This window comes from Barbus barbus, assembly GCF_936440315.1.
Source record: "Barbus barbus genome assembly, chromosome: 35".
In the NCBI taxonomy this organism is placed as follows: domain Eukaryota; kingdom Metazoa; phylum Chordata; class Actinopteri; order Cypriniformes; family Cyprinidae; genus Barbus; species Barbus barbus.
In genome coordinates, this window is record NC_136763.1 from 2,294,826 (window position 1) to 2,321,793 (window position 26,968).

General features: G+C 34.0%; 2 protein-coding genes across 4 annotated transcripts; one reads left to right on the forward strand and one right to left on the reverse strand.

Annotated features, from left to right (window-relative positions):
• On the forward strand, positions 1 to 26,968 carry acyp2 (acylphosphatase 2, muscle type; the record flags this gene model as incomplete). Of its 3 annotated transcripts, none has more annotated exons than XM_079394196.1 (4): positions 1 to 107; positions 2,000 to 2,114; positions 19,465 to 19,574; positions 25,852 to 26,968. In XM_079394196.1, 3 exons carry the CDS (start codon positions 2,049 to 2,051, stop codon positions 26,066 to 26,068), a joined length of 393 nt encoding a protein of 130 aa, XP_079250322.1. In that variant the 3' UTR covers positions 26,069 to 26,968. The 3 variants fall into 3 exon arrangements, with proteins under 3 accessions (XP_079250322.1, XP_079250323.1, XP_079250324.1); XM_079394198.1 differs by lacking the exons at positions 1 to 107; positions 2,000 to 2,114 and adding exons at positions 18,682 to 18,814; positions 19,013 to 19,029; XM_079394197.1 differs by lacking the exon at positions 1 to 107 and having other exon boundaries at positions 1,872 to 2,114.
• On the reverse strand, positions 8,303 to 10,540 carry LOC306855457 (forkhead box protein G1-like). The gene has a single exon (XM_079394194.1). It carries the CDS (start codon positions 10,312 to 10,314, stop codon positions 9,310 to 9,312), a length of 1,005 nt encoding a protein of 334 aa, XP_079250320.1. The 5' UTR covers positions 10,315 to 10,540; the 3' UTR covers positions 8,303 to 9,309.

The following is a 26,968-nucleotide window of genomic DNA, read 5'->3' on the forward strand; positions in this document are numbered from 1 at the left end:
GCAATACACCAGAGTTCAGTTGCACCATTTGGATTCAAATCTTCACGGTTTGTGATTGATCAGAATGGATTTGGTTTTCTCGCAGTGGGTTTTGCATTCATCACCAGGTCAGAGTCTTTCATTCTGGCCTCGCGGTTTAAGATAAACTGTTGTCCTTTTAATCATAGTGATTTGTCACACATGAGCTGCTGGACCTCGATGCAGATGCTGTGGAAGCTCCAGCGTTCCCAGCTCCGTCCAGCGTCCCGCAGCATTATTGCTGTTTTTTTAACCCCTTCACCCCCGTTACGGGCTCTTCGTTACCCTGATTAGTTCACAAGTTGTCAAGCACATCAGGAGGGTCCGGACTCGGAGAGACGCTGTTTAGAGATGAACACAGAATTCTGTTTCAGTGGGACTCAAATGCATTTTCACTCTTAATTCTACAAATGCATCATTTTAGATTTTGTGTTGGAAGTTTCTAGTTCATTCAATGAGAATGTTCAGAGCTACATAACAAACACTAACACTTTAAGGCCATGCACAGTGGGAATCTTTGAGCTTTTTGGTCATATAAAATGTATTTATTTTGTCCATGCACAATTAGTAGCTATAATATCACAATAATAGAGAAGTGTAATGAAATACATTTCAAAATTCATAACTAATTAGTGATGCCATTGCTTGTTTGTATACTTATTTTTGGACTATATTTGATCTTTTAACATCTACAGTATATAAAATTATATTTTTTTAAACATATTTTTATTTATTATTTAAAATGAAATATTTATATTTGAAGTTTAAATTAAACCCTGATTTTCTGCCCTTGTGTCTGTGTCTTTATAAACTTCACTGATGTAATTATTATAAATGTATGTAATGTTTAACAGTGTGTATTATATGAAAACACATATTGTAAAATGTAACTTGGAAGTTAATGTTTATGCAGCAGGTGTACTTAATGTGCAAATCTGATGCTTAAAAAAAAAATCCATCTTTACTTTAAATGACAAAGTAAAGCACTTTTATTGAGGATTTCTCAAAATTTGACAAATAGAAAATACCAGGCAATTAAATAAATAAAATGATGATATTTATAAATATTTAATGACTTTGGAGCATGAATAATTAATTTTTGATGATGTAGAGTTTGATGAGCATTTATGTTGGAGCAAATGGAAAAAAAATATTACTGAAGTTTTGTCACAAGTTGGTTCACTGGCTTCCTCGCTTGAATTAATTTATATTTATGGAGAAAATACACACAGATGCTTCTGAGAAAAGTTCACAAGATATTTAATGCTGACCTGAATGAGTGCAAATATTTACAATGTGTTTAAACATGTTTCCTTACTCAGAAATTCTTCATTTTAATATTTTTTATTTTTATTCATTTATTTCTAAGGGAAAAATAAAATAAAATTCAAATAAAATCACAAATAGCCACCTGCATGTTCAATTGATTTAAAACCAGATCTTTAACATCAGCAGTGTTGACGTGAATACTGAAGGTTTATCCTGAAAACTTGCTTCAGAAACTAAATCTATCCATAATATAACAGATTAGTGATGAAAGTTGGATGTTTGAAAATCACAGTTTGGTAAATTATAATTTACTGGTTATTTTACCATAATTTATACAAATAAAGAATCATAATTCAGAAAATTTGAATATTCCAATTAAATAAAATCAATTACCGCTTCATTATCCAAGTTGCATTTTTGATGAAAAAAATAAATAATATATATATATTTATATATTTAAAAATTCATGACAAAGTTGAATGGAATTATTTAAAATTATTTGTACCTTCTCGTGAGTTTGGTCATCAGCGGTCAGTCCAGCGTGGGTTAATTCTCAGCTAATAATGGCTCTTTTCAGTGTCTGTAGGTTTGAGGGGTTTCATATTTCGGAAACACACTTCATTCCCATCTGGCACAATCCCAGGACGGATATAGAGAACAGTATATAAAATATCATTAATGACGTGCTTTTGTGTGTGTTTGTGTGTTTCAGCCAGATATATTTAATTGTCTGAAGAGTTTGCTGCTCCTGTGAATAACAAATGAAAGATTACACACTTGGGAAGATGTTTTTCAACCTATGTTTAAGTTCTCACCGCTTACAGGGGGTAAGTTACACCTTTAAACCATTTGATGGACATATACAGTATGTTAGCTAGATTTGGTTTAAACAAACCATCAAAAAAGTGTTTAATTTGCTTTCCTGTAGCTCAAATAGTAGAGCATGGCGCTAGCAATGCCAAGATCATGGGTTCGATTCCCAGGGAAAGCAAGAGCTGATCAAATGTAAAAACTGTAACTTGAATGCAATGTGGATAAAAATTTAAAGCTTGAATGCTTTGGATAAAAGCGTCTGCTAAATGCATAAATGTAAATGTAATTTCTGCATGTAACACTTGAAGCCTTTATGTTTCATGCATTATAAAGCTATTCATTATACTGTATATTGTAATGCATTATATATATTCATAAATAATCATAACCTGTGTTAAACTGCCTCATTTGAAGGTTTGTTTGTCATGTGTTTTAAAACAATATACTTTTCAAAGGTGTAACAAAATATTAATAAGTAGTTATTCATGAGCTCAAACAGGACATTACATGCAGTGTTGTAATTAATTAATGTAATTGAATTACTTTCCCTTAAAAAAGTAAAGTAAGGGATTACTCTTAATTTACTCTTAAATTACTTCTAATGTAATTACAATAAATACTGTGCATAGAACAATTTTTATATAAAATAATAGTGGATTTAACATCAAAAGTTAAAATTTAATGTTAAAATATATGTTTTCAATGTAACCTTCTCCCTTTAAATACTTTAGTCAGTTCAAGAATAATGTATGCAATTTTATATGATTTATATGTCTGCTGTTGTATTATTCAATGGTTGATATGGAATTTAGAAAGCCATTAATGCAATACTTTTTAGAGGGAGTAATTAACAGTCTAATTACAATGTTGAAGATATAATTAGCTAGTAATTAATTACGTTTTATATTTTTAACACTGATTACAAGGCATAATTAATGCATTAGAAAAGACTTTTATAATGCATTATGTATAAATACTTTAAGTAAATAGTTACCAAATGTCCTTTTAATTCAGATTGGCATGGTTAGGTGCTGAATATATTGAATAAACTTCACTTTGTATAAGTGTCAATGAATGAAAACCAAAATAAAAATAGATAAATAAAAAAAAAAAAAAATGTAATTAAAAATACAACATGAAAAAAAATCTCATAAAACGCAAAGTACACTCATAAAATCTGTGTAAATAATCAGGGCACAATTTGAATGCATGATCTACTTGACATATCGTATGTGTTTAGCCTGGAAGGGTCTTATTTATTTTTTAAAAAGCATAAATGTAGTATATTTTTGCAAGAGTAATTGTTGGTGTTGTTTTCCTGAAGAACTGTGACCTGCGGTTGGGTAAAGGCTATAAATGAAGTGCTACCAAAATATCTCACACACTCATCAAAACCATGAGTTCTGTAAATCATGAGTGCTCAATCAATACTGAGTTCATAGTGTACTTCATAGCTGGACTGTTTAACCTGGAAGGGTCTGAAACTTCTTACAGAACTGTAACAGAGGAAGTGTTGGCGTGTGGAGGGAGTCGAGTAGTTCAGTTTCAGTGGATGGGTAACAGAGCATGGCCTGGACGTGTTGAAATTAAATAAACTGACATCCAGAAAGCCAAGATCTTGGTCCTTTTCACCCGAGTCTCCACACGTCATGCGTGAATGACACACAAAATGGCTTCTGCCAGCAATGGAGGTGCTCTCTAGTAAATGGCGTCTGTTTACGGTGCGGATTGTACTGTATACGTCACGTCATAATGCTGCATGGAGCTCTCTGGAAATATGTTTAATAATGTGAACGTTATGCCTCATTGCTTTGCCAAAAAAGAGAAATCGCTCAATTTTGCAAAAATAATTGCATGCTTTCAAGCTGAGGTAAAATTCTAATCATCTATGATGTTTTATATTGATGTTTTCCTCATTAAAACTTGACAGTTTTATTGTTTTGTAGTAACTTTTAGGGTTTTTTAATTTTTTTGCAAAGATATATTTTGCATGTTCCCTATGTTGTTTTCGTTGAAAAATTCTATGCACTTTTTTCAGCTGTAGTGGAAGGAAAAATCAATCTAGTCTGTAAATGTAAAATGTTTGATCTGCGTGTCATTCTATTGAAAACACAAGCCATTATACATAGGAATATAAATTATTATTGAAGCACCAATTTTTAAATAAGAGAATATTTTAGTGTTTTTTTAGCATCACATTTTTAATTCACTTTTATTTTACTTATTTTTTTATTTATTTTTTTGTCCAAATGCTGTTTTCAGTAGCAAATATATATACAGTATCTGCTAATGGTATCTTTGTGACAAACATTTTTAAATAAAACATACATTGTATAAGAGATAAACCCTGTAGCTCTATAACATTTTATCTGCATGTTGTTCCACTAAAAATAAAGTACATTTTACACACACATATTCTTTTTACTATAACATGCCATTTTGTCCTTGATTTGAAACAAATAGTTTTGAGTGTTGTATTTTCACTTTTCATTTATTGCATACAGTTTATTTAGAAATGTTCGTCTTTTATGTCAAATACTGTAAATGTAAGATTTTTACTATAGATTTTTTTTATAAATTTAATTATACTTACGGTTCCTAGTGAATCTTTTTTCTTTTGTCTTGCTTGTATTATACAGTGATGCCAATAAATGTGTTTTTGAAGTGAATAAACTGAGATAATCAAAGATGATGTGGATGTATTCTGTGAGACATGTGAATATCATCCCTGTCTTCGGTTCTGTAACGGGGCGAACGAGATGTGAGAAGTGCGGATCCAAGTGCAAGCTTTTATTCATAAACATAGTCAATAAACAGGCAGGGTCAAACAACGGCAAACAGGTATGGTACGGGACAGACACAGAGCAATCTTAGGGCTAGCGAGAGTCGACGATCAGCGAACAATATCCAACAGGGCAAGGCAGAGAGATAATCCAGGTATACGAGCAGTAGTCCAAGAGAGGTGCAAACAGAGTCCAAACGGCAAGGCAAAGGGTAAATCCAGGAAACACAGGCAAGAATCAAAACACTAGAAAAACACACAAGGCAAGACTATGACAAAAAAGTGGGTTCCGTATCGCAGCTAAAACTAGGAGAGTTATAAATGCAGAACAATACTGGAACTAAACATAAAAACACAGAATGGCTCGGTAAGGCAGCAAACACTAGGGGAGTGATAAACGCAATACAATACTCGGCAGACAGGAAGAGGAAGTCCATGGTTTATGTAGGGTGTGTGATCAGTGCAATCAGCTGTGTGTGTCGTCAGTGCAATGGATGATGGGAATTGTAGTCTGAGGTGGCGTGCAACAGTTAGTGTGGTGCAAGAGTCCATGTGGTGAGCGAGTGACCTCTGGTGGTGAGTTAACGGAAGTTCATAGACCAGATTCATGACAGGTTCATTCTGAGAGGAATATGAGTGAAACTTCACCTTATAGTGCATGATCATGATGTGTTTATTTCCACACTGCAATTATTCTGATGACCAATTATCATTAGTTCAGGTCTCTGTGTCACATTGTTGTAGATTTTTTTATCATTATGCTCATCTGACAGAGTTTAAGGCATTCGGCAGGTGTGTTGATCCCTAAACGACCCATAATTCCCTTTTCTGTGCTTAGAGGAAAGCGCTTTGCAAATTAAGAGCGGTTTTGTCTCCAGTGACCTGAAAATGATCCCTTAAGACCCTTCTTCTGTCAAAGGAGGGTCTTACCTTCACTTTATACCAAGAGTGACACTTTATACCTCACATCAAAGACCATCCTAGACTTCCTGTGATCAAATAATTATTTGAACTGGGTTGCAAATGACAAATGTGGCAGAATTGAAGATTTAGATGTTTCACAAAGACCCAATAAACGCATATAGGCCCAGATTTACATCTTTTTTTATTCTTTATCAAACATCTTTTCTTCAAGACGAAGCAAATGTTGTAGTTGAGCTGAATCTTGTGTTAAGTGTTACTGCATCGCTAAACTGTGGCTGTTCTAACGCGTTTTGTGCAACTTTGAGTTAAAACTGAGCGCACGCGGAGAATCTGACTGTTGTGTGTGGGGGGGGGGGGGTGAAATATTGAAATATGAGTTTAAAATATGTAGCAGCACAAAAAAATCTAATTAGTAAACTTATTTATTTATTTTAGAGTAGGTCTACTTTGATTCTCCATAAACGAACTGAATCTTGTAGCTTAAAAGAAAAGAAAAAAGTGCTGCATGCTATTTTTAATTTACAGTCCTATTTATGTATTTATATTACAGTGCTATTTTACGGTTTGTATTTGAAAATCAAGGCCATGTTGCATTTAAGACCTATATGCCTAAATGCATAAAACAGGGTTTTTCGTTGTTGTTGTTTCTGTGTGTGTGTGTGTGTGTGTGTGTGTGTGTGTGTGTGCGCATGTTTAAGTGGTTTATGAGGACACAAATTTGTATAATGACATGGGTATGACAGAGGTATTACAATATGAAGGTGGTTTATGAGGACACTGCCTATGTCCCCGTAATGCACAAAGTCTCCTGTGAGGGCTAAGTTTAGGTGTAGGGTTGGTGTAGGGCAATAGCACACACAGTTTGTTCAGAATAAAAACCATTACGCCTATGGAGAGTCCCCATAAACCACAAAAACCAACATGTGTGTGTGTGTGTGTGTGTGTGTGTGTGCGTAACGGCCGTCTTTTTTTTTTTTTTTAATCTGTTTGTGTATTTGTTGTTTTGAGGAGGTAAAACTAATGAATTAGCTAAGATGTTACGTCCTTTGATGGTCAGCTGTTTAATTTATTAGCCTGCTTATGCTTCAGATTAATGTAAAATAAATAAACACACACGGGCCTTGTTTGAATCTGAACAGTAAAAACTTAAAAAAACAACAACTCGTATTTGCTATTGGCGAAGCCTCATTTGGATATAAATCAGAAAATTCGTAAAACTTTTAATGATTCGATGTTTTATGACGTGGTAAAATTGATGAGTTAACATGTTTCTTCCTTTGGTCAGCTGTTATAGGTTATTAGCTTCTTAATGCCTCGGGTTAATGTAAAACAAATTAATGAATGGCCTAGTAAACTTAGTAAAAAGACAGAAATAAATGGTCGTATCGGTATCAAGATCACTGGAAAATTCGTAAAACTTTCAACAAATAAATGATTTAAATATATAAACCATTAAAATGACAGAAAAAGTTGTAGTAGGCGATCAAAACTTTAAGTAAATACATTTTTCATTATAATTATTTTTACTTATTGGCTACACACTAATTTATATAGCATATATAAAATATAAAGAAGTGTTAGTGGATGGCAAAATACGTACGAACCTATTACCTGTTAATTAAAATAAAGTATTTCCTGTTTTTAATAACAGACTGTTTCTAGAACTAGCAATGGCTTTATTTTTGGTCATGTATTATGTAATATTCGAGTCTCTATAGTAAATAAAGTGCAGGAATTGTTTTAGAAAGTAACAGAGCTGTGAATTGAGCATCTTTGTCCGTGAGTCCCTCCCTCTGAACGTCTGTCCGAGCACATTAATGTCGCTCCTGCTCCTCTGAAGGTGTCTTGAGTTTTTTAAACTTCATATTGTCTGTGCCTCACTGAGAGTTTCACTTCTGCTTGATCCGGGACACGTGGAGCTGAAGTTTCAGGAACATCTGGACAGTAAGTTTAGCATTATTTCTATTGGAAATGGGTCAGAATGACTCAGGTGAACCGATGTAGCTGAATATTTGGGTAAAGGCTCAGTTATATCTCAACTTTATTATTTTTATTATCATTATGGGCACGTGAAAACAACGCGTTAGTTTGTGAATATTGTGCTTTCGTCATTTGTCTGGATTGACTCGACGGCGCAATATAGCCTTTACGCAGATTATAATTGGTGGCACTTTAAAGAAATTATGAATATATTTGTATTATATATATATATATGCGTGTATGTGTGTGTGTGTGTGTGTGTGTGTGTGCATGAACTATATCAGTGACGCAATAAAAAATAATTATTATTGCATAATATTTTGTACGATTGAAATATCCATATTTAACTCTTTTAGCATGCATAACTTAAATGCATAGCATGCTGGTGAATGCATTGAGATTAATCTGCATGCGTGAAGCTAAATTCATTAAATCCCTCGAACTAGTGAGTCTTTGTTCACAAAAAGCGGATTTGTGTTGCATGCCTAGAAAGGACGCGTTTGCCTTCATACAGAAATATTCCAATACTTTATTTCTTTGTTCTGAACGGACGTTCAGGAATATACAAGAAAAAAGACAAACTAGTACAAATCTTCACATTAAAAGACTATGACAACTAAAGGTGCAGAACTATAAATCACATGTTGGTTAAAAGGGAAATAAACAGCTCTAGAAATCACATTTTCTGATTTGCACAGAGAGTTGAAATAATGGCTTCAGAATATCATAATAGCAAATGAATGTGCAGGGATGCTATATTTCAAAAAAAGCATTAATGATCTGTCTTTGGTGCTGAATCACCTCTACGCGTAAAAACTGTATCAAAATACTGTTATGTGTGTAAACAAAACCTCGTGTCGTCACAAAACAGCATTTTACGCGACAGTTATGTACATATATAAACTCATCTCACACAGAGTTCATTTAAACCAGTGCTTTAATTCAGTATCTTAGCTTTACTATAGTAAGTCATCACATGACCTCTCTGAACACAGGCCCACATTATCCGATAGGCAAATTCATAAAACATTGCATATAGATTTATATGTTACCATATTTCAGGTTTACACAGCTAATAATAATAGTAATAATAATAATGTTTAATTGTCAGAACGCACACCTGAGACGGTCCGAACGCTCAACCCTGATTTAAGATATTAAGGCACATTCACAGTTTGAGACATAAAAAAAGGAATTATAATAAAGGAATAATATGTGCCAAACATCTAATAATAACGGTATCCCACAGTAACAAGGGATAAAAAACATTTCGAATAAATACAAAAACATCATTCACAAAGAAATACTATAAATAATCATAAAAAAAAAAAAAGAAAGAAAAAAAAACACGCACGGTTATTGCCTTTGGCATAACATCACACTACATCTACAAAATGAACTTAAATAGACAAAAAAAATTAAATCCAGACGCACAGTCCTCAGACAAAAGGACAGCTTGCACATTTCATGGCGAGGTTTTCTAGGAATGTTTGGATGTTCCCATTGGAGAGGGCGCACAACGCTCAGTTTAGGAACGAATTGGGCGCGACGCGTTTGTGTTGAGACAGAAGTCCGCTAGAAAGTGGTGCTGTGAAGGACGGTAAGCTAGTTCTTAGGGAATCCGTCAGCAGCGGGGACGGAGAGCTGGAGATGCCGTATCCCGGCGCGCACGGGAGCGGCTGCGGCTGCTGCGCACCCGGTACGAAGTATCCATTGTGCCCTGAAAGTAATCCGGCGGCGGACGGCGGAGACACACCGTACCCGTTGATACTCCCGCTAGAGGCTCCCAGAATGGGGCGAGACATGTCCCCGTTCCCGAGCTGCTCCACGCCGGGGAATAACGATCCGTAAGCGTGTCCCTGGTTTAGAAATCCGTGCGTGGAGCCGTTATAGTGCGAATGGTGGAGTGGTAAAAACGGAGACAGCTGCCAATAAAGCGGGTTGCTCGGGCGTTCGCCAAGTCCGAGTCCGAGGGGTGCGAAGCGGAGGCCCCTTTTCATCACCAACTTGCCCCGCGAGGTCGCCGAGCGCCGGCGGAGCTTGCCGGTGGTCCCGCCGATGAATACATCATCGCTGGAGGGATCCAACATCCAGTAGTTCCCTTTCCCAGGATCGTCATAATGCCGCGGGACCTTCACGAAACACTTATTGAGGCTCAGATTGTGCCGAATGGAGTTCTGCCAACCCTGCTTGTGCTCCCGGTAATACGGGAAGTTCTTCGTGATGAACTCGTAGATGCTGTTGAGCGTGAGCCGCTTCTCGGGACTCTGTCTGATGGCCATCATGATGAGCGCGTTGTAGCTGAACGGAGGTTTGTCGAATTTCTTTCCCTTTTTAGGCGGCTGTTCCTCCGCGTCTCGCTGCGCGGAGTCCATCTCGGACGCTTCCGGGGGGTTGTCCAAGTCCGGTGCCACCGGGCTGCCGCTGCGCTTCGCGCCCTCATCGTCAAACTTCGATGGGAGTAACAAGCTCTTGATGCTGAACGATGTCGACTTCTGCACCATGGTCGGCTCACTCTGATCTCCCATGCCGGGCGATGGACAAACAAAAGCCGTGGTTGAAAACGCAGGTCAGGCGCGCAACTGAGGTGACGCTGCATGCATGATAGAACTTTCAAGACGGAGGACGCAACGCGACGCGAGAAATTGGTGATTAACCAGCGCTCGGTCTTACCAACTACCTCATTTCAGGGGAGGGAGGAGGAGCTCTTCTCTCGCTGGAAGCTGGACAGTACAGTCTCGGCTCACTCCATCATAATGCGCGGAGAGCCCCGTGCGCTCTGGAGTCTGGAGAGTCTCCTGTGCGTCACCGATCACGTAGCCTGAATAGGAGGGACGAAAATTGTGCACACATTACCTGAAACGCACTGAAATAAAGTTTAAATGATCCAGAACTAAAGCTTTCGTGATGTTGAATCAAAGTGGCATTCTCAAAGTGTCTTAATAATACATCGAAGGGATTCGGATTAGTTGTGTTTTAAATAATAGGGCCCTAAAGCGTGCATAATATCCTGTCTGATCCAAAACAGTGTTGTGTAGTACAACCAGTCCGGATCTATTGATTAGAAGGCTTTCCAAGAATAATAATGTGTAATATAATTCTGTGCGTAAAAGCGCGCAGGCTGAGCCAAGGGCGCCTCTAGTGTCAGAGCGGGTCACAAAGACACTGAGATCCTGTTAGAAGAGTGCAGACGTTATGTTGACACTTTGAAGATCATATTTATGTCGTTTTTAGTCATTGAAATATACTATAAAGCAGTGTGATTCCAGTGCGCTGCGTTCATTCGTCTCAAACAGCATGTTTGTGCGGTGGGAGGTGACCGGTGACCATCATAACAGTCTAGCCGCACTGTTGTTTACTTGTGTTTTGTATCAATCAGTTAGTATGAAATTTTGCTCAAATTGCATCAGAATAATCTTAATTATGCGTTTAATCTACAATAGCTTTTTTATTTTTAAATGACGCCTTTTGCATTCTGAATTTTTTTTTTTTTTCAATTCACACTTTATTTTTTTAGAATAAACGAATATCTTTGTTAAATATCATAAATATATTTGTTAAACAAATGCATGATTTCGGAAACAAGAAAAATATTTATTGTCGTGTTCTTGTTTGAAGGCTGTTCGCATCTGTTGCTGTGTTGTAGCATTGCCGACTGTGAAATGATTTGACTTTATAATGCATAAACTGTGTATTTTAGTGATGTACAGACCAATACGCCACTTTATTTTATATTATTAAAGAAACATCGAATGTGTATAAAACAAAAGGATAAAATAAATAATGAATCCTTTTTTAAGATATTGTGAAATGGCTAAAATATGCAAAGTAAAAGAATACAATTTTAAATGTATTTTTATTCAACAACAACAGTTTATGTTACAATAATTAATGCTTTTTTATGTGTACATACAATTGTATTTTCTAAATAATGAATATCATCACTACTGCGTCAGACGACAGTGTTCTCGCATTACCGTAACAATATTAAAATTAATGAATAATATACATTTGTTGAATTTATGAAAACTGTTTTGCAGCCCAAACAATAAATCATGTTGTGTTTTTGTATAAGTAGCTACTTACGGCCCACTTTTCAATTGACTTCTTAATAATCAAGCTTTAGCCTATCGAGTTATAAACAGCTATATATTCACGTAAATTAGTGTCTTGCTGTTTATAATAAATTATTATTATTATAAAAACGGCGGGTTGTTTCAGTAATATTGTTTTATAAAATTATAGTTTATTTTGATTCCCTCTGATATTTTCAACATAATTAAAGCATCATTATGAGCCTAAATGATTTCCAGCTATTTGTCGAGCTGTTTACAATTTATATTGTATTTTTCTATCTTTTTATTAATCAAACCCTTTCCTTTCCAATATACACAGAACATGCTAAGAAAAATAAAGACATGTTATGAGTAAGAAAACATAATAGTAGCTATACGAGCTTGTTTTCATTCTCCAGTCTCTTGGTCTGTTTTTCAAGCGCTTTTTACACCTTAAATCTAATCGTGTGTGTGTGTGTGTGTGTGTGTGTGTGTGTGTTATTTTTAACATTCAAGCAGCAGGAACATGTTTTGAAGAAGTATGACAGAAAATAAAAATGTAAGAACATTATTCAAAAAAATACAAAAAATAAATACATACAAGTACTGTAATGCAAGTGAACTTACTTTTTTTTTTTTATTTATTCATTATCATTTGAGGTCATAAATAGGTCAGTCTGCCAAAATGAGTAATTTGCAGTGACCCTTAATCGTTTCAGAGGGTTATGACCGAAATTGTTTACATACATGAAGAACCCCCCCAGACACAGACAAGCACACACACACACACACACACACACACACACACACTGTATGTACAGTACATTTGTCTACATCCATACAAGCGCTGCGTGGCTTGTAGCATGGCCTCAAGGCTTCTTTTGAAACTATTTGCCAAAACATTTAATACCAAACCTACAGCAAACACACACACACACACACACACACAGGAGCACATGAAAATGACGTGCAAGGTTCAATAAAAGGTCAGACTACACTTAAAGCATGGTGATGATGGGGTTTGTCTTCAGGGTGAAGGGCCTCTACGGGCCTGTCCTGGATTTGAGTCGTTTGGTGAACCAGCATCCACCAACAGGAGCTTCATGATGAAACGTGTACAAAAACACATGACATCTCTAACCTGAGACTGACCTTACGTTTAAACTGGCATGTGTATCTCTTTTTTTCTAAACCTTCCTCCTTATAAACACCAGACTGAACCTGCTACGTGAGAAATGTAAATTACGCTGCTAAAAGTGCATGTTCTGTATATAGGCACAAAATGTATGGCTTTTAAAATTTGAATTTAACATTCGTGAAGATTCAAAACCTTTGTGAATCTTTTGTTTTGAATCAATTATTCGGAATCAACCTGCCAAAATCCTGTGATTTCAGTAAATAAAGCATCGTAAGGTTTCAAATTTAGGTTGTTCGCACTGATCGGGTAAATGTCAATGTAATAAAAAAAGAAGACCAGAAGAAGTTTGCACAAAACAAATCCTATATTAGTAACAAAACATCGGCTGGGATACATTACACACGTGCTTGATGATGCCATAGAAGAACCTTGTGGTCTAAATGGTTCCATAAAGAACCTTTAACATCTGAAGAACCTTTCTGTTTCACACAGTGTTGGGGTAGTTACTCAAAGAATGTAATATATTACTCAACACTAGTAACTCCTTTCAAAATGAATATTTATTAGAATAGAATAGAATAAACTTTATTTATCCCCAATAATAATCAAACAAATTAAATAAAACAATTAAGAACATACATTAAAATACAGCAGTGTATATGTGTAAAATATAAAATATGTACAATGCAAAACACGATAAAGTGCTAATACTATAGGTACATTGTTCTTGGTAGAATTCAGCAGTTTTATCGAGGCAGGAACAAATGAAAGCTTCAGTCTATTAATTTTACTCAGTCTCTTTCCCGATGGCAGCGGCTGATATTCGCTGGAAGAGGATGTTCTGAATCAGTAAACACCTTCTATAAGGGTCAAAATAGACCTTTAATAAAATGTAAAAGTAAGTGAATAAATAAATAGTCATTAAATTGTATTATTTACAGTTACCTGTGGCTATTATTTTATTATTATTATTTAATTGTTTGACCAAAATGATTGGTATATGGACAATTTAGTAGTTGCTGGATATTGCTAGGGACACGTCATAGCATCCCTAAATTCTACACCGTTGAAGATTTAAGATTTGTTTGAATTGCAACATTCACATGACAATTTGCCTCAATTTGACTGGTTTAGTGAAACACAGACAGACCACAACAATGGCAGCAATAAACAAATACATAACGAGGCATAAATCTCCCTGTAAACACCAATGACACATAACAATAATGACAGAATCAACAGCAGTAGCCTGAATAAAGCTTGTAAACAATGATTGCTGCAGTGCATTCTGGGAATTCACAAACCCTCAACAATCAGCAACATTGTTCAATATGAAGCTCTTTGTTCAGACAAATCTGTGATCATTTGGGGGAATATTGTTTGTTCTAATTCACTTCTCTTTGTAACTTTGGATAAAAGCGTCTGCTAAATGACTAAAAGTAACTACGCTGAATTATTGAATGATCTTCTGCTGTACAACATTACATCTCTGTACTCATTTCATCTCTCTCTCTGTCTGTGTGTTGCTGTTCTCCCTAATATAACAGTTTGCAGTTGCTGTTGAGAACCAGGCAAATGCAGCTGATTTGTGTTTCACCATGTGACCAAAAGAGACAATCAGATCAACTGTGTTTGAGACTGTAGTTTGCAAGAGTAAAAATAATTGTAGCATTTTTTAACGTTTCTTACAAATCCACCGGCCAAGTTTCAAATTTAACAAATGCCTCTTTTAACACTGGGGGAGGGGGGGGGGGGGGTGCTTTACATGTTCTGGTTTAAATGAGACAAGAGATATCATCACTCATAAGTTCATGCATACTCAATAATTATGAGAGAATGAACAAAATGCTATTTCAAATAATTGAAAATAATACAGTTATTAAAACAATGACTGTTTCAAATAACCGTACCATCAAAAATACCGTAAAAATCTCGTACCGTAGGATTTTTCATTCATGTTAAATTCAAATGAAGTAGATAAATTCAAAGGCATCAAAACTCCAGACAGCATAAGAAAAATAATGGACATACAAAAATGTAGTTTTTGGTAACACTTTATTTTAAGGTGTCATAATACAAAGTTATTACCTAATTAAGTACTTAGTAGTAGCCGTTGTACTTACATGAAACAAAATGTACTTATCATGTAACTAAGTTATGTAACAGCCTGTACTTATAGTTTGTAACTATATATATGTAATAGACAGCTACTGTTACACATATGTTACAGACCGAGTCTGATACACAGCAACTTATGTAACCAAAAATTGTTACATGTGTTGCAGACTTTATACAACGTAATTCTAAATGTACACAGACATAGAGCTACTTAAAATAAAGTGTATCAAAATTGCACTTAAGTGTACTTCAAGTGTATCTATACTGTACATCTTATCCAGCTGCACCTTGGTTTGATTTAACCCACCAAAACACAGCTTAAATACATGTAATACCTTTCTAATTACATTCAAATGACAGAATATTACACAGCCATAAGCTACTTAAAATAAAGTGTATATTACTTAAGTGTACTAGTAGTGGTGTAACAGACTCGGTTTGTTACATATGTGTAACAGTAGCTGTCTATTACATCTATATAATTACAAACTGTAAGTACAGGCTGCTCCATACTTAGTTACATGATAAGTACATTGTGTTTCATGTAAGTACAACGGCTACTACTAAGTACTTAATTAGCTAATTACTCTGTATTTTGACAACTTAAAATAAAGTGTTACCTAGTTTTTATATCAAATATTCAAATCTGAGTTGTTTCTGTTTTTTCTTTCTTTCTTCCTTCTTAAATTTTTCTTAAAGTGGAGAGAATATTACTATGTTTACACCCTGGGCTAAGTCGTATACTACAGTCATATAGAGCTGTAGTTTATTGTTCTTTTAAACATTATATTTTCATGACATCATGAGTGCTTTGCTTTGATATTTCGTTATCTAACACAATGATATTTTAGTGTGAGTTAAGTGTCTAAATACTGTTGTTGGTGCAGCTGTATCTTATGTAAGAGCTAAACGTTGCTAAAATGAAACGGTCCTGATGGAGTTTGATGCTCAGCACCCCTCAATAAAACCCGGCGAGGCACTTTAGCAGCGGATTTCATAAAGCCTTTTAAATCACAGAGAGATTCAACCACAACAATTAGAGAGGCAAAACAACAAAACAGTCACAAACAATGATATAAATCCATTCATATCATCAGAATCATCACAGTTTATTTGCATTTGCTGTTATGAATGAGAAAGTGTTTTAATTTTTTTATTTGTGATTTAAGGACACAGAAAATTGTCCCTAGAATTTCACTAAATCTGATTATACCTCACTTTAAAAACATCCAAGGATGTCTATAGGTGGAAAAAGGATTCATTCATACAACAAATGTATATATATATATTTTTAAATTCTAAAAATGCAAAACATTTTCTTTAATGGTTTAGGACAGATTTTGATTTGTCTGTTGTTGTTGTTGTTATAATAATAAGCTTTATATGAAAACAATAGAATATATACACTGATTTAGACAGCTAAGTGTGTGTGTGTGTGTGTGTGTGTGTGTGTGTGTGTGTGTGTGTGTGTTGATGTGCCGTACTGTTGTCAGTCTGAGCTCTAGGATTATGGGTTTTCTCTGTTGGGCATTAGTGGCTCAGAACAAATCAACAAATGATGTGTGTGTGTGTGTGCGTGTGTGTGTGTGTGTGTGTGTGTGTGTGTGTGTGTGTGTGTGTGTGTGTGTGTGTCACAGTTACTCCTCAATCAGTCAGCACAGCTGTGATATTGACAATCCAAAGATGAGCACACTGTTGTGGAATCTGTAAACGTGCCTGTTTTGTGCTTGTTTTGGCCGTAGCTTACAGATCAAGATGGTTCTTTATGATTAGCAAAAGACCCTCGTCTCATCAAGAACTGTATGATCTGGTTTTGGATTGCTTTATGCATCTTTGCAGACTGAAAAAGTTATTAATGTTCTTCAGTGTTTTTGAGCTGAAATACAAGGTTCCCCTTTAACATCAGACCATCAATCTTCTTTTACATTTTTATTTCAGCATTTTTATACTTGTTATACTATACTTATATAAGAAACTGAAAGTCATAATTTAGAATTTTGTTTGACATTTTTTAAATGTAAAATCAGAGCATTTTTTAGTTATTTCCTGGTTTAAATGAGAAGAAGTGGAAATACCATGTAGCTCTAATAAAACTATACATAATATAATAGCCACCCTTATATTTATTGCAAAGCTTTTTTCTGACATTTAATTTTAGAATCAGTATATATATAAAAAAAACATTTCCATATAATGCTAAAACATTTTCAAAATTTATAATACTAAAACTTTTTATTTATTTCCTTGTTTAAATGAAAGGAAGAGGAAATATCAGAAATCTTTCTTGCTCTAAACATTTACATATCTTTAGCATGCCCACAAATACACTTATTTATCTTTATATTTATTGGATTGCTTTTTACTGACATTTTACTTTATTTTTAGATTTAGTATAAATAAAACATTCTGATTTAATGCTAAAAAAAACTCTCAAAGTATCAGTGTTGACCTTTGAGGCTGACATTTGTCAAATTAAATTAATTTTTCATAGTGTAAATGAAAATAAGAGGAAATATTAGCCATCTTTATTTGCTCTAATAAGACCATAGAAATAAGTTTACAAAAAAAATCAATAAGACCAAAAATCCTTATATTGCATTTATTTTTTACATTTAACTTGATGATTTTACTCTAGTACGTATTTCAGTAAATGTGGTTCAGTAAATGAAACATTTATTAATGCTAAAAACTCTCCAGCATCAATGTTGACCTTTGAGATTTTTAAAGGCACAGAAAGACTAATCCCATCTTTCTGTGATCATCAGACATGTTAAAACACTTTAAAAACATTTAACCTGTCGTGTGCCGGGTCTAAGGTCTCTGTCAAATCCAAATGTGATTTGTTTTTTTGAAAGGATTTGTCTTTAAAAGAAACCTAAACCCTTGTATGTAAATTACATCTCTAATAAAATGTTTGTGCATTCACAAATGGAAATGTTTTTGAACACACACTGTAACTCTCTAATCTCTGATGTTTCAATCATAAACATACTAGATTACAGAGAAAAACTGTGGCCGGGAATATTAAAATCTCATCAGAGGAAAACTGTGTTATCTGTGTGTGTTGGCACATTTCTGAAGCTCATTATGTGTGGTTAGTGTTGTTTTCTGCTCAGTTTTGTTTTTTTTAATTCAATCATTCTGGAAAGAGACAAAATAATTTGATGTTTTTACATACAAAAAGTATATTGGACTAATTGTTTATTCATATGGTTATTATTCATAATTCTTGCATTTATGTATAGTCATATATTATAATTGCTGCATCATTTTATTATAACCATTGCACTGTAGATCCAGTTTAGAAAACTCTGGTTTTATCCTCTAGAGGGCGCTAGTTAGCTTCTCAGGGATGTTTTTGTCTTTTTTTTTTATCTTTTATATTTCATACTTTTAAGGATTGGAGTCTAACATATAATAGAAACCCAATCCAAACAATCTCTATAAAAAATGTGTTAAAAACTCATCAGTGTGTAACCACAGCGACTGTAATTGGTCCGTTGTGTCAAGCGTTGAGAAAAGTAACACTGTTCACGTGACACCAGTCTGCGCTGTAACAGTGTTGGGTCGCGTCGCGTTTATTTATGATTATCTGTCATTTAAACGTCTCCTGGACTTCTCTTTTGGTCCTAACCCTTGTTATATTGTTTGCAATGTCTTCAGACGCCGGTGATAAATATGTTTCTGTAGATTTTGAGGTGTTCGGGAATGTTCAGGGTGCGTATTTGAAACTTGGTGACATTTCTGCACGCCACGCCTCCAAAAATAGACGCGTTTATTTATATTACAGCACCAAAAAGCTTTTACACCATTGTGCATTCTTATGTATTAACTTAGTATGTCAATTATTCTTATTATACAGACGAATAACATTTGAATGAACTGTTGCACTTATTCAGTTTGTCTTTTTTTCAGGTGTTTGCTTCAGAATGGTGAGAAATCTGTGGATAACTTGTTTTACAGAGCTTTTTGCTTCCATAACTAAGAAAGGAGGGCGGAACCTACTAACACTAGCAAAATTGTATTATTATGTAGACTTTTAGACATGTTATCATGGAAAAGCTATGTTTTTTTTAAGCTATCTGCTGTAAAAGGAGTGATTCCTATGCAATTGCAAGCACATAGCTACTTAAGTTTAGCCTAAGTAGCTGAAATCGGTTTGATATCGGAGTGCATTTTAGTAGATGGTTGCACTAGCATTGTAAAAGTGCCAGGTTTGATTCCTAGAGAATGCATGAACTGATCAAATGAAAGTTGCTTTTCTAAATGCATGCATGTAAATGTAACCACAAACCCCTATTTTCATCAGTCATAAGTCATGCATACATATATCTCTCTGAATCTCATTTTCATCTGTTTTACCGCAGTATACAGAGGCAGAGGCGAAGAAACTGGGCGTGACGGGCTGGGTGAAGAACACTAGGCAGGGCACTGTGGTGGGACAGGTGCAGGGACATCCTGAAAAAGTTCAAGAAATGTGAGTATGCATCTGTGTTTTAATTGCTTGTGCAATCACTTTTAAATTATTTATAGGTCTTTATTAGGATATCCAAATGTTTGCATACTGCTCTATTATGTAAAATGTGAACAGTATTTATTGCATGTAAAACCTAAATGAAATACATGAATTATTGTTAATTAAAACTAAAACAGTTGAAACTATTCTGTTAGATTTTTAAAACAAAATCTAAATCTAAATAAACTATATAATATATAAAGATAACTAAAATCTAAAAATAAATAAATAGAATCGAATAAACATTAAATAAATATATAATAAAATACACAAAATAGAAATATTAAATGAAAACTAAAACGAGAAATGTTACTTTGGCAAATAACTGAGATACTTTTAAGTTGAAGCGTTAAAATTACTGCCTGGAAATAAATAAATAACTTAAAACTGAACTAAAACTAAAGCTGAAATTAAATTAAATAAACAGACATTTTTAAATATTAATTAATAATAATAATATATATATATATATATATATATATATAAGCACAAAAAAAATTTCAGACTTTTATAATGTTTCCTGAAAATGTTGAACAAATGTGACCATTAAAGATAATCTTTTAAATTGTATTTTTTATATAAATGAAATATAAAATAAAATAATTTATTTCATTCCTTTCCATTGACATAAATAAATAGAAGTAGTAAATAGTAAATAAATAGAAGCCATCATAATACATATAAAAATAAATAACAAATATTAGAAATCTTAACATAATAAAAATAAAATAATTTATAAATATTTACATGAAAACTAATTAAAATGAGAAATGTTGCTTTGGCAAATAACTGATAGCCTACACGTTTAAGCTGAAGGACTAAAATTACAACCTGGAAATAAAAAATAAAATAAAACAATTAAAACTAATACAAAATAAATAGCAAATATTACATTTTTAATCTAATTTTAATTATAATATTAACTATTAATTTGGAAAAATAAAGATTTTATGACAAAAGCCTCCTGAAGAAGTTAAAGAAATGTGAGTAGGCAACTGTTTTTGAGGCTTCAATGGCTTTTTATTTCCATACCAGCTTTGATCCACTAGACCTGTCGCATGTGCAGCGTCTCTTGTAAGCAGCAGATGGCATCAGTGCTTCAGTGTTGGTGTCATGGAACAGTCTAGAAAGGCTGAACACGGTCACAGTGCGAGCGTGAACATGGAAACTCACAATTCCCTTTGAGAGCATTGTGCTGTGGCCTGTAATCAGATAACAGCAGGAGCTCCAGCCGAGCAGAGTAAAGCTCTGGTTGTGTTGCTGGTGTGTGTGTGTGTGTGTGTGTTTTTGTGACATATGAGGACACAAATTTGTATAATGACATATGACATGGGTATTACAAGAAGAAGGTGACTTATGAGGACCTGACACCATGTCCCCATATTTCAAAAGCTTATAAATCATACAGAATGAGATTTTTGAGAAAGTAAAAATGCCTGTAGTTTCCTGTGAGGGGTAGGTTTAGGTGTAGGGTTGGTGTAGGACGATAGAAAATACGGTTTGTACTGTATAAAACCATTACGCCTATGGGATGAACCCACAATTCACAAAAACAAACGTGTGTGAGTGTGTTTGTTTGTGTGTGTGCTGTCCCTTGGGTGGGGCGGGTCGAGGAGCGATGATGTCATGATGTCAGTCGGGCGGGGCGGCGCTCAGGGGCGAGGGCCGTATGACATCACAGTCTCAAATGTGAACCAGACATTCATTTGTGTGAGAGCTTATGTACTGTATTTCTGCAGCATGAATACTGTGTGCCGTATGCAGATCTTTAGTATGCATAACAAATACAAATGTTTGCATACTACTTTGTTATGTAGACTGTGCATAACAGTATGCTGTGGTAATCGTTAACAAACACTAAAAAGGTCAAAATGTTTTTGTTAACTGGAAGCTGGAATAAAGTATAAATATTACAAAAACTTGGCACCTAACTGAAATAAGTTTAACTGGAAACAAATGAAAACTAAAACTGAAATAAAATTAAATGAAAAACAAATAGTAATATAAAAATATATATTTTATATTTTTTACTTAAACTAATTTAATATTATATTTTATATTATTTTATTAATATTATCTCTTATTTGTACATTTTCATTTAATTTTTTTTTAAATAAAATTAAATTAAATAAAAACTAAAATTGAACTAAAACTAAAAACTGATATAAAAGTAAATTAAAACCAAATAGTAAAATAAGAAAAAAAAACTTAATAAAATTAAAATGAAAATTTAAAATATACAAATGAAAGCCAGTATTGATAAAAATAATTAATAATAAATATGAATACAAATATTAATGAATTATATTATATTAAAAGTTATTAACAAAATAGTAAAAAAAAATAATACAAATATTAGATGTAAAACTTAAAACATTACTTAAAATGCTGTTAAAGTTAAAATAAGTTTAAGTTAAATAATTACTAACTGGAAGTAGTGCCGTCAAGCGATTAATCGCAATTAATCGTATCCAAAATAAAAGTTTTTGTTTACATAATATATGTGTGTGTACTGTGTATATTTATTATGTATATATATATAAATGCACACACATTCATGTATATATTTCAGAAAAATATGTTATGTTTACATATTAAATAGATTTATGTATAATATAAATTATATTAATATATATATATGTAAATACATGTAAATATTTTAAAAATGTATACTGTATGTGTTTGTATTTATATATACATAATAAATATACACAGAACACAAACAAAAATGTATATTTTGGATGCGATTAATCGGGATTAATCGCTTAACAGCACTAACTGGAAGAAATCTAAAAATGAAAATAAAATGAAAATGGAACTGAATATTAGACTAATATTAAAATAAATATAAATTAATTGAAAACTAACTAATATTAAAAGATATTTAAATTAATTACATTTCAAGATATAAAACCTGATAAGTGCAAATGTGAAACTTGCCACAAACTAACCTTTTGATTTAGATTTTCCATAATTATATAGATTATTAGATCATTATAAGATTGAAGTCAATATCTAATGACATTCCTAAAACAATTTACTTTTGTATTGTGCCGTATTTAAAAAAGAATGTTCAATGAGAAAAACACTGGAAAGTACTTGATTTTATTGCATTGCATTTTTAAAGTAACAAAATCACTGCATGTGACAACTAGCCCCGGTCTCCTTTAACAGGTCAGTTTTTCATGTGAAGGTTATTATCTGTGGCTGCTGTCCTGTAAGACATTTTTAGCTGTAATTCTCTGGTGAAATCGTGTCCTATTTACTTACAGCCCAGAAACTCATGTAGCTGTACATGCGATTGCCTGGATACAGTGACGAAGAGCTCTTCCTCCTCTTCCTCATTCCAGCTGCTGAACACGAGATGCGAGTGAACACAAATGTGTTTGCTCATTAAATATTTAAACAGCGTTTGGCAGGCCTCCAGGCTCCGCCCCCTTTACTTGTTTTCCTTTCATTCCTTTCCATTGACATCTCTCAGTCTGTTTGCAGTGTAATTGTTTCGTTTGGCTCTCTGCAGTTGTTTGTTAGTCGTGGGCTTGGTTTGGTGAATCTCTGGGGTTGCGGGTGACGTTGATGAGACTGTAGATCCCAGAGGATCGTCCCCAGACGGCCTCCACCCTCCCGGACACTCCACCCGTGCTTGAATTACAGCTGGATGAGCTCTGAAGTCTGGAAATACTGCCAGAGAGCCTTTCAGCTCACACAGAATCACTTTATCCACTGTTGACAAGACGCCGTTGACAGCAGTCTCATCTGATGTGGCATAATTCATTTATTTTAGAGCATTTTGCAGCAGCATTTTTATAATTATTGTGGATTGCTTGCATCACTGTGACTATTGCTCATATTTAAAAACACATAATTCTAATACAATTATATAAATATAATTGTATTAGATTTTTTAGTTTTTATTCATTGATATTCTAACACAGTGGCAGTCACAGGTTGTGTTTTGATATCAAACTATCTTGGTGTTCCTGGTGCTGTACTAGAGCGAGTGAGAGCGTCCGGCAGATTGTTAGACGGAGGTTGGTGTAAATGGCAATCCATATGAGGAAGTTCCTTCCAATCACAGCGTATCAATGATATCTGACTTCCTCACCAGGGGCAGATGGGAAACTCCTTTCCTTCACAACACAATGAACACTACAAAGTGTTCAAGTGTTTATATATTGTGAATACAGCTGTGCGGTGTTATTTCAGAGAGAGTGAGAGTGTTTAAGAAGAGCGGATAAGTCACTCAGAGCGTGAGAATAATGGAAAGTTTACTGTCATCTGTGTTTAATGCAGTCTGTATCACCTATATGAAACACAGAAGAGGCCATGTTTTTCTTTCCGTTGTTTCCCTATGGATCGTACCTTCTGGGAGGGGACGTTATGTCAGGATTATGGACAGTTTTTGTTGTGTTTTTTGCTCTCCGTGTATTCCGTGACCCAGTTTCTCCCTTGTCTGATTAGTCTGATTATTAGTTGATTCCCCTAGTTTAGGTTAGTATATAATGTGTAGTCCTATGTTTCCTTGTCGGTTCTTAGATGTCTTCCTTGTGAGTCTACCCCCTGTTCCTTGCCTGTTGAGTCATTAAAGACTGTTATATTTTTTTCAAAGCCATTTTACTAGCAATTTGTGACGGCAAATGGTTTAAAAGCCATTTTTACTAGCAATTTTTGACTGAAAATAGTTTCAGAGGCATTTTTCAGTGTAGTTTCTCTACCATATAGTTCTCTCTAAACTAATCAAAGTGGGATTTGTGCTTTTAAAACGGTAACGTGACGCCTGTTCATGAGAAGTGTCTTTTCCTCTGTCAGGGTTGGATTTCCTCAGTATTGAGTGAACCGCACCCTGATAAAACTTGAAGCTTTCACGTCCAAAACAAACCTCTTGATTTTGCCGTAACGGCTGATAACCCCAGAATAACCTGGATCCGTCTGTAATCCGTCATTCCCAGCGCTCAAAACACAGTCCGTGCCAGTTTCTTTATCACGGGCCGTTCCTGCGCTGTTGCTGTAGAGATTGTGGCTGCTCTCTTTGACACGGGCTCCTCCTCTTCCTGGCAGGCCCATTATGAGCTGAATATTGGGCAACCATGCAGATGGTCTGAGCGCTCTCTCTCTTATCCAATATGAGATCAGCCCCTGCCGCGGCCCACAGGGAGAATAATGCATTTACAGCCTCTGAGGAAAACTGCATGTCTGTCCGGCTTCAGTCGGAGAGAGAGTGTGTGTGTGTGTGTGTGTGTGTGTGTGTGTGTTTGTGTGCCGCACCCTTGTTTTTGAAAAAGAGAAAGAAAATGGAGGTTGTTTGTCCTCCTGATGGAGTTTCTTTAGCATTTCATATGCTGTTCTTTCTTTTATGGCAGACAGAGTTTTCTTAAATTGAAAGAGGATGGAGATCCAAAATTGATATAAAAGTATGATAAAAGTATCTTAAATGTTTTTAATTTAAATTTTTAAATGCGTGCGTTCTTCCTTTCATGAAACTCTTGAACACCTTTTCACCTCTACATTTTGGATGGATGTTTTTAATTGGCTTCTGATGAAAATAATAAAAAAAAATAATTCTTTAGTTTTAGAAGATGTCATGTTTAAAGACTAATTTAAACGTCCATGTTTCTGACCTTGTGTGGTAATTTTGGTGGGTGAATATCATAATCACACATGTAAATGTAAGAAATGTAAAAAAGTTTCAAATACAAAAAAAAAAAAAACAAAGTGGAAAGATAGAAAACACTAAATAGACAACTTTTTACTGTTTAAAACTGCCCTGATTAGCATTTTTGTTAAAGTGAGTCTATTCCACTTAAATCTTGTATTGTTTAGTTTTTTTAATTAATGAATACATTTTTTTAAGTATTCATGGTATGCTAAAATTAAAATAACTTTTAAAAAAATTATATAGTTTATTAAAAAAAATTATAGTAATATACAAAACAATATAGTTTCCAATGCAACATTTCTCATTTAAGTTGATGTACTGATGTTTACACACATACTAAAAAACTAATAAAAATGGCAAAAACACACAACAAAACTACTAAAATTTTAACTGAAATTAAAATGCAAAAATAAAAACTAATTCAAAATATTAAACAAAAACGATAATATCTAAATGGTAAAACAACACTGTTTCCCTGTCTTACATTGTAAATGAGCAAAATGTGTAAGAAAAAATAGTATCCATTTGACGTTATATTTGATATTGCTGACCGTGTTTTGTCTGTCTGCGTGTGATCTACAGGAAGTACTGGCTCAGTAAAGTGGGCAGTCCCAGCTCTCGAATCGACCGCACTCAGTTCACCAATGAGAAACCAATCACTAAACTGGAGATTCATGGATTTGGCACTCGCTACAGAAACCCAGCCAGACCGATCGGCACCGGCAAACAACAAACACAGATACTGGGTAGATCGTTTACAAGAACACTTTATAAGAAAAACAAAACCTTTACCCCATAATTATAATGTTTTATTTATATTTATCAGCATAGGGTTGTTAATATGAATAATTTGTTTGATGCTATGTAACTTTCTCAAAGCAAAACACAAATTTAAGAGTTGTCAATACGATTTTATCTGATTCATCAATTCAAAGTCAACATGAAAGATAATAAAATATAAAGCATTGTATTGGATTTGTATCTTAGACTTTTTTATGTTTTTGAAAGAAGTCTTTTCTGCTCACCAAGGCTGCTTTTATTTGATGAAAAATACAGTAAAATCAGTAGTACTGTGAAATATTTTTACAATTTAAAATAAGTGTTTTCTGTGTGAATATATAAATGTAATTTATTTCTGTGATCAAAGCTGTATTTTCAGCATCATTACGCCAGTCTTCAGTGTCACATGATCTTCAGAAATCATTCTAATATGCTGATCCCTTATGATTATCAAAAAGAAATTAATAGTTTTATTCATCAAGCACACATTAGATTCTGAGTGTATCAAATCAAAAGTGACCGTAAAGACATTTATAATGTTACAAAAGATTTCTGTTTCAAATAAATGCTGTTCTTTTGCACCTCCTTTATATCAAAGAATTCTGAAAAATAAAATGTATCACGGTTTCCACAAAAATATTAGGTGTTTTGAATACTAATAATAATAATAATAATTGAGCAGCAAATATTAGAATGATTTCTGAAGGATCATGTGACACTGAAGACTAGAGTAATGATGCTGAAAATACAGTTTTGATCACATTTTAACAGATATTTACATAGAAAATAGTTATTTTGAATTGTAAAAATATTTCACAATTTTTGCTGTATTTTAGATCAAATAAATGCATGCTTTGTGAGCAGAAGAGACTTCTATATGTCCACAACTGCTATTTTGATATAATAAACCTCTATTAAA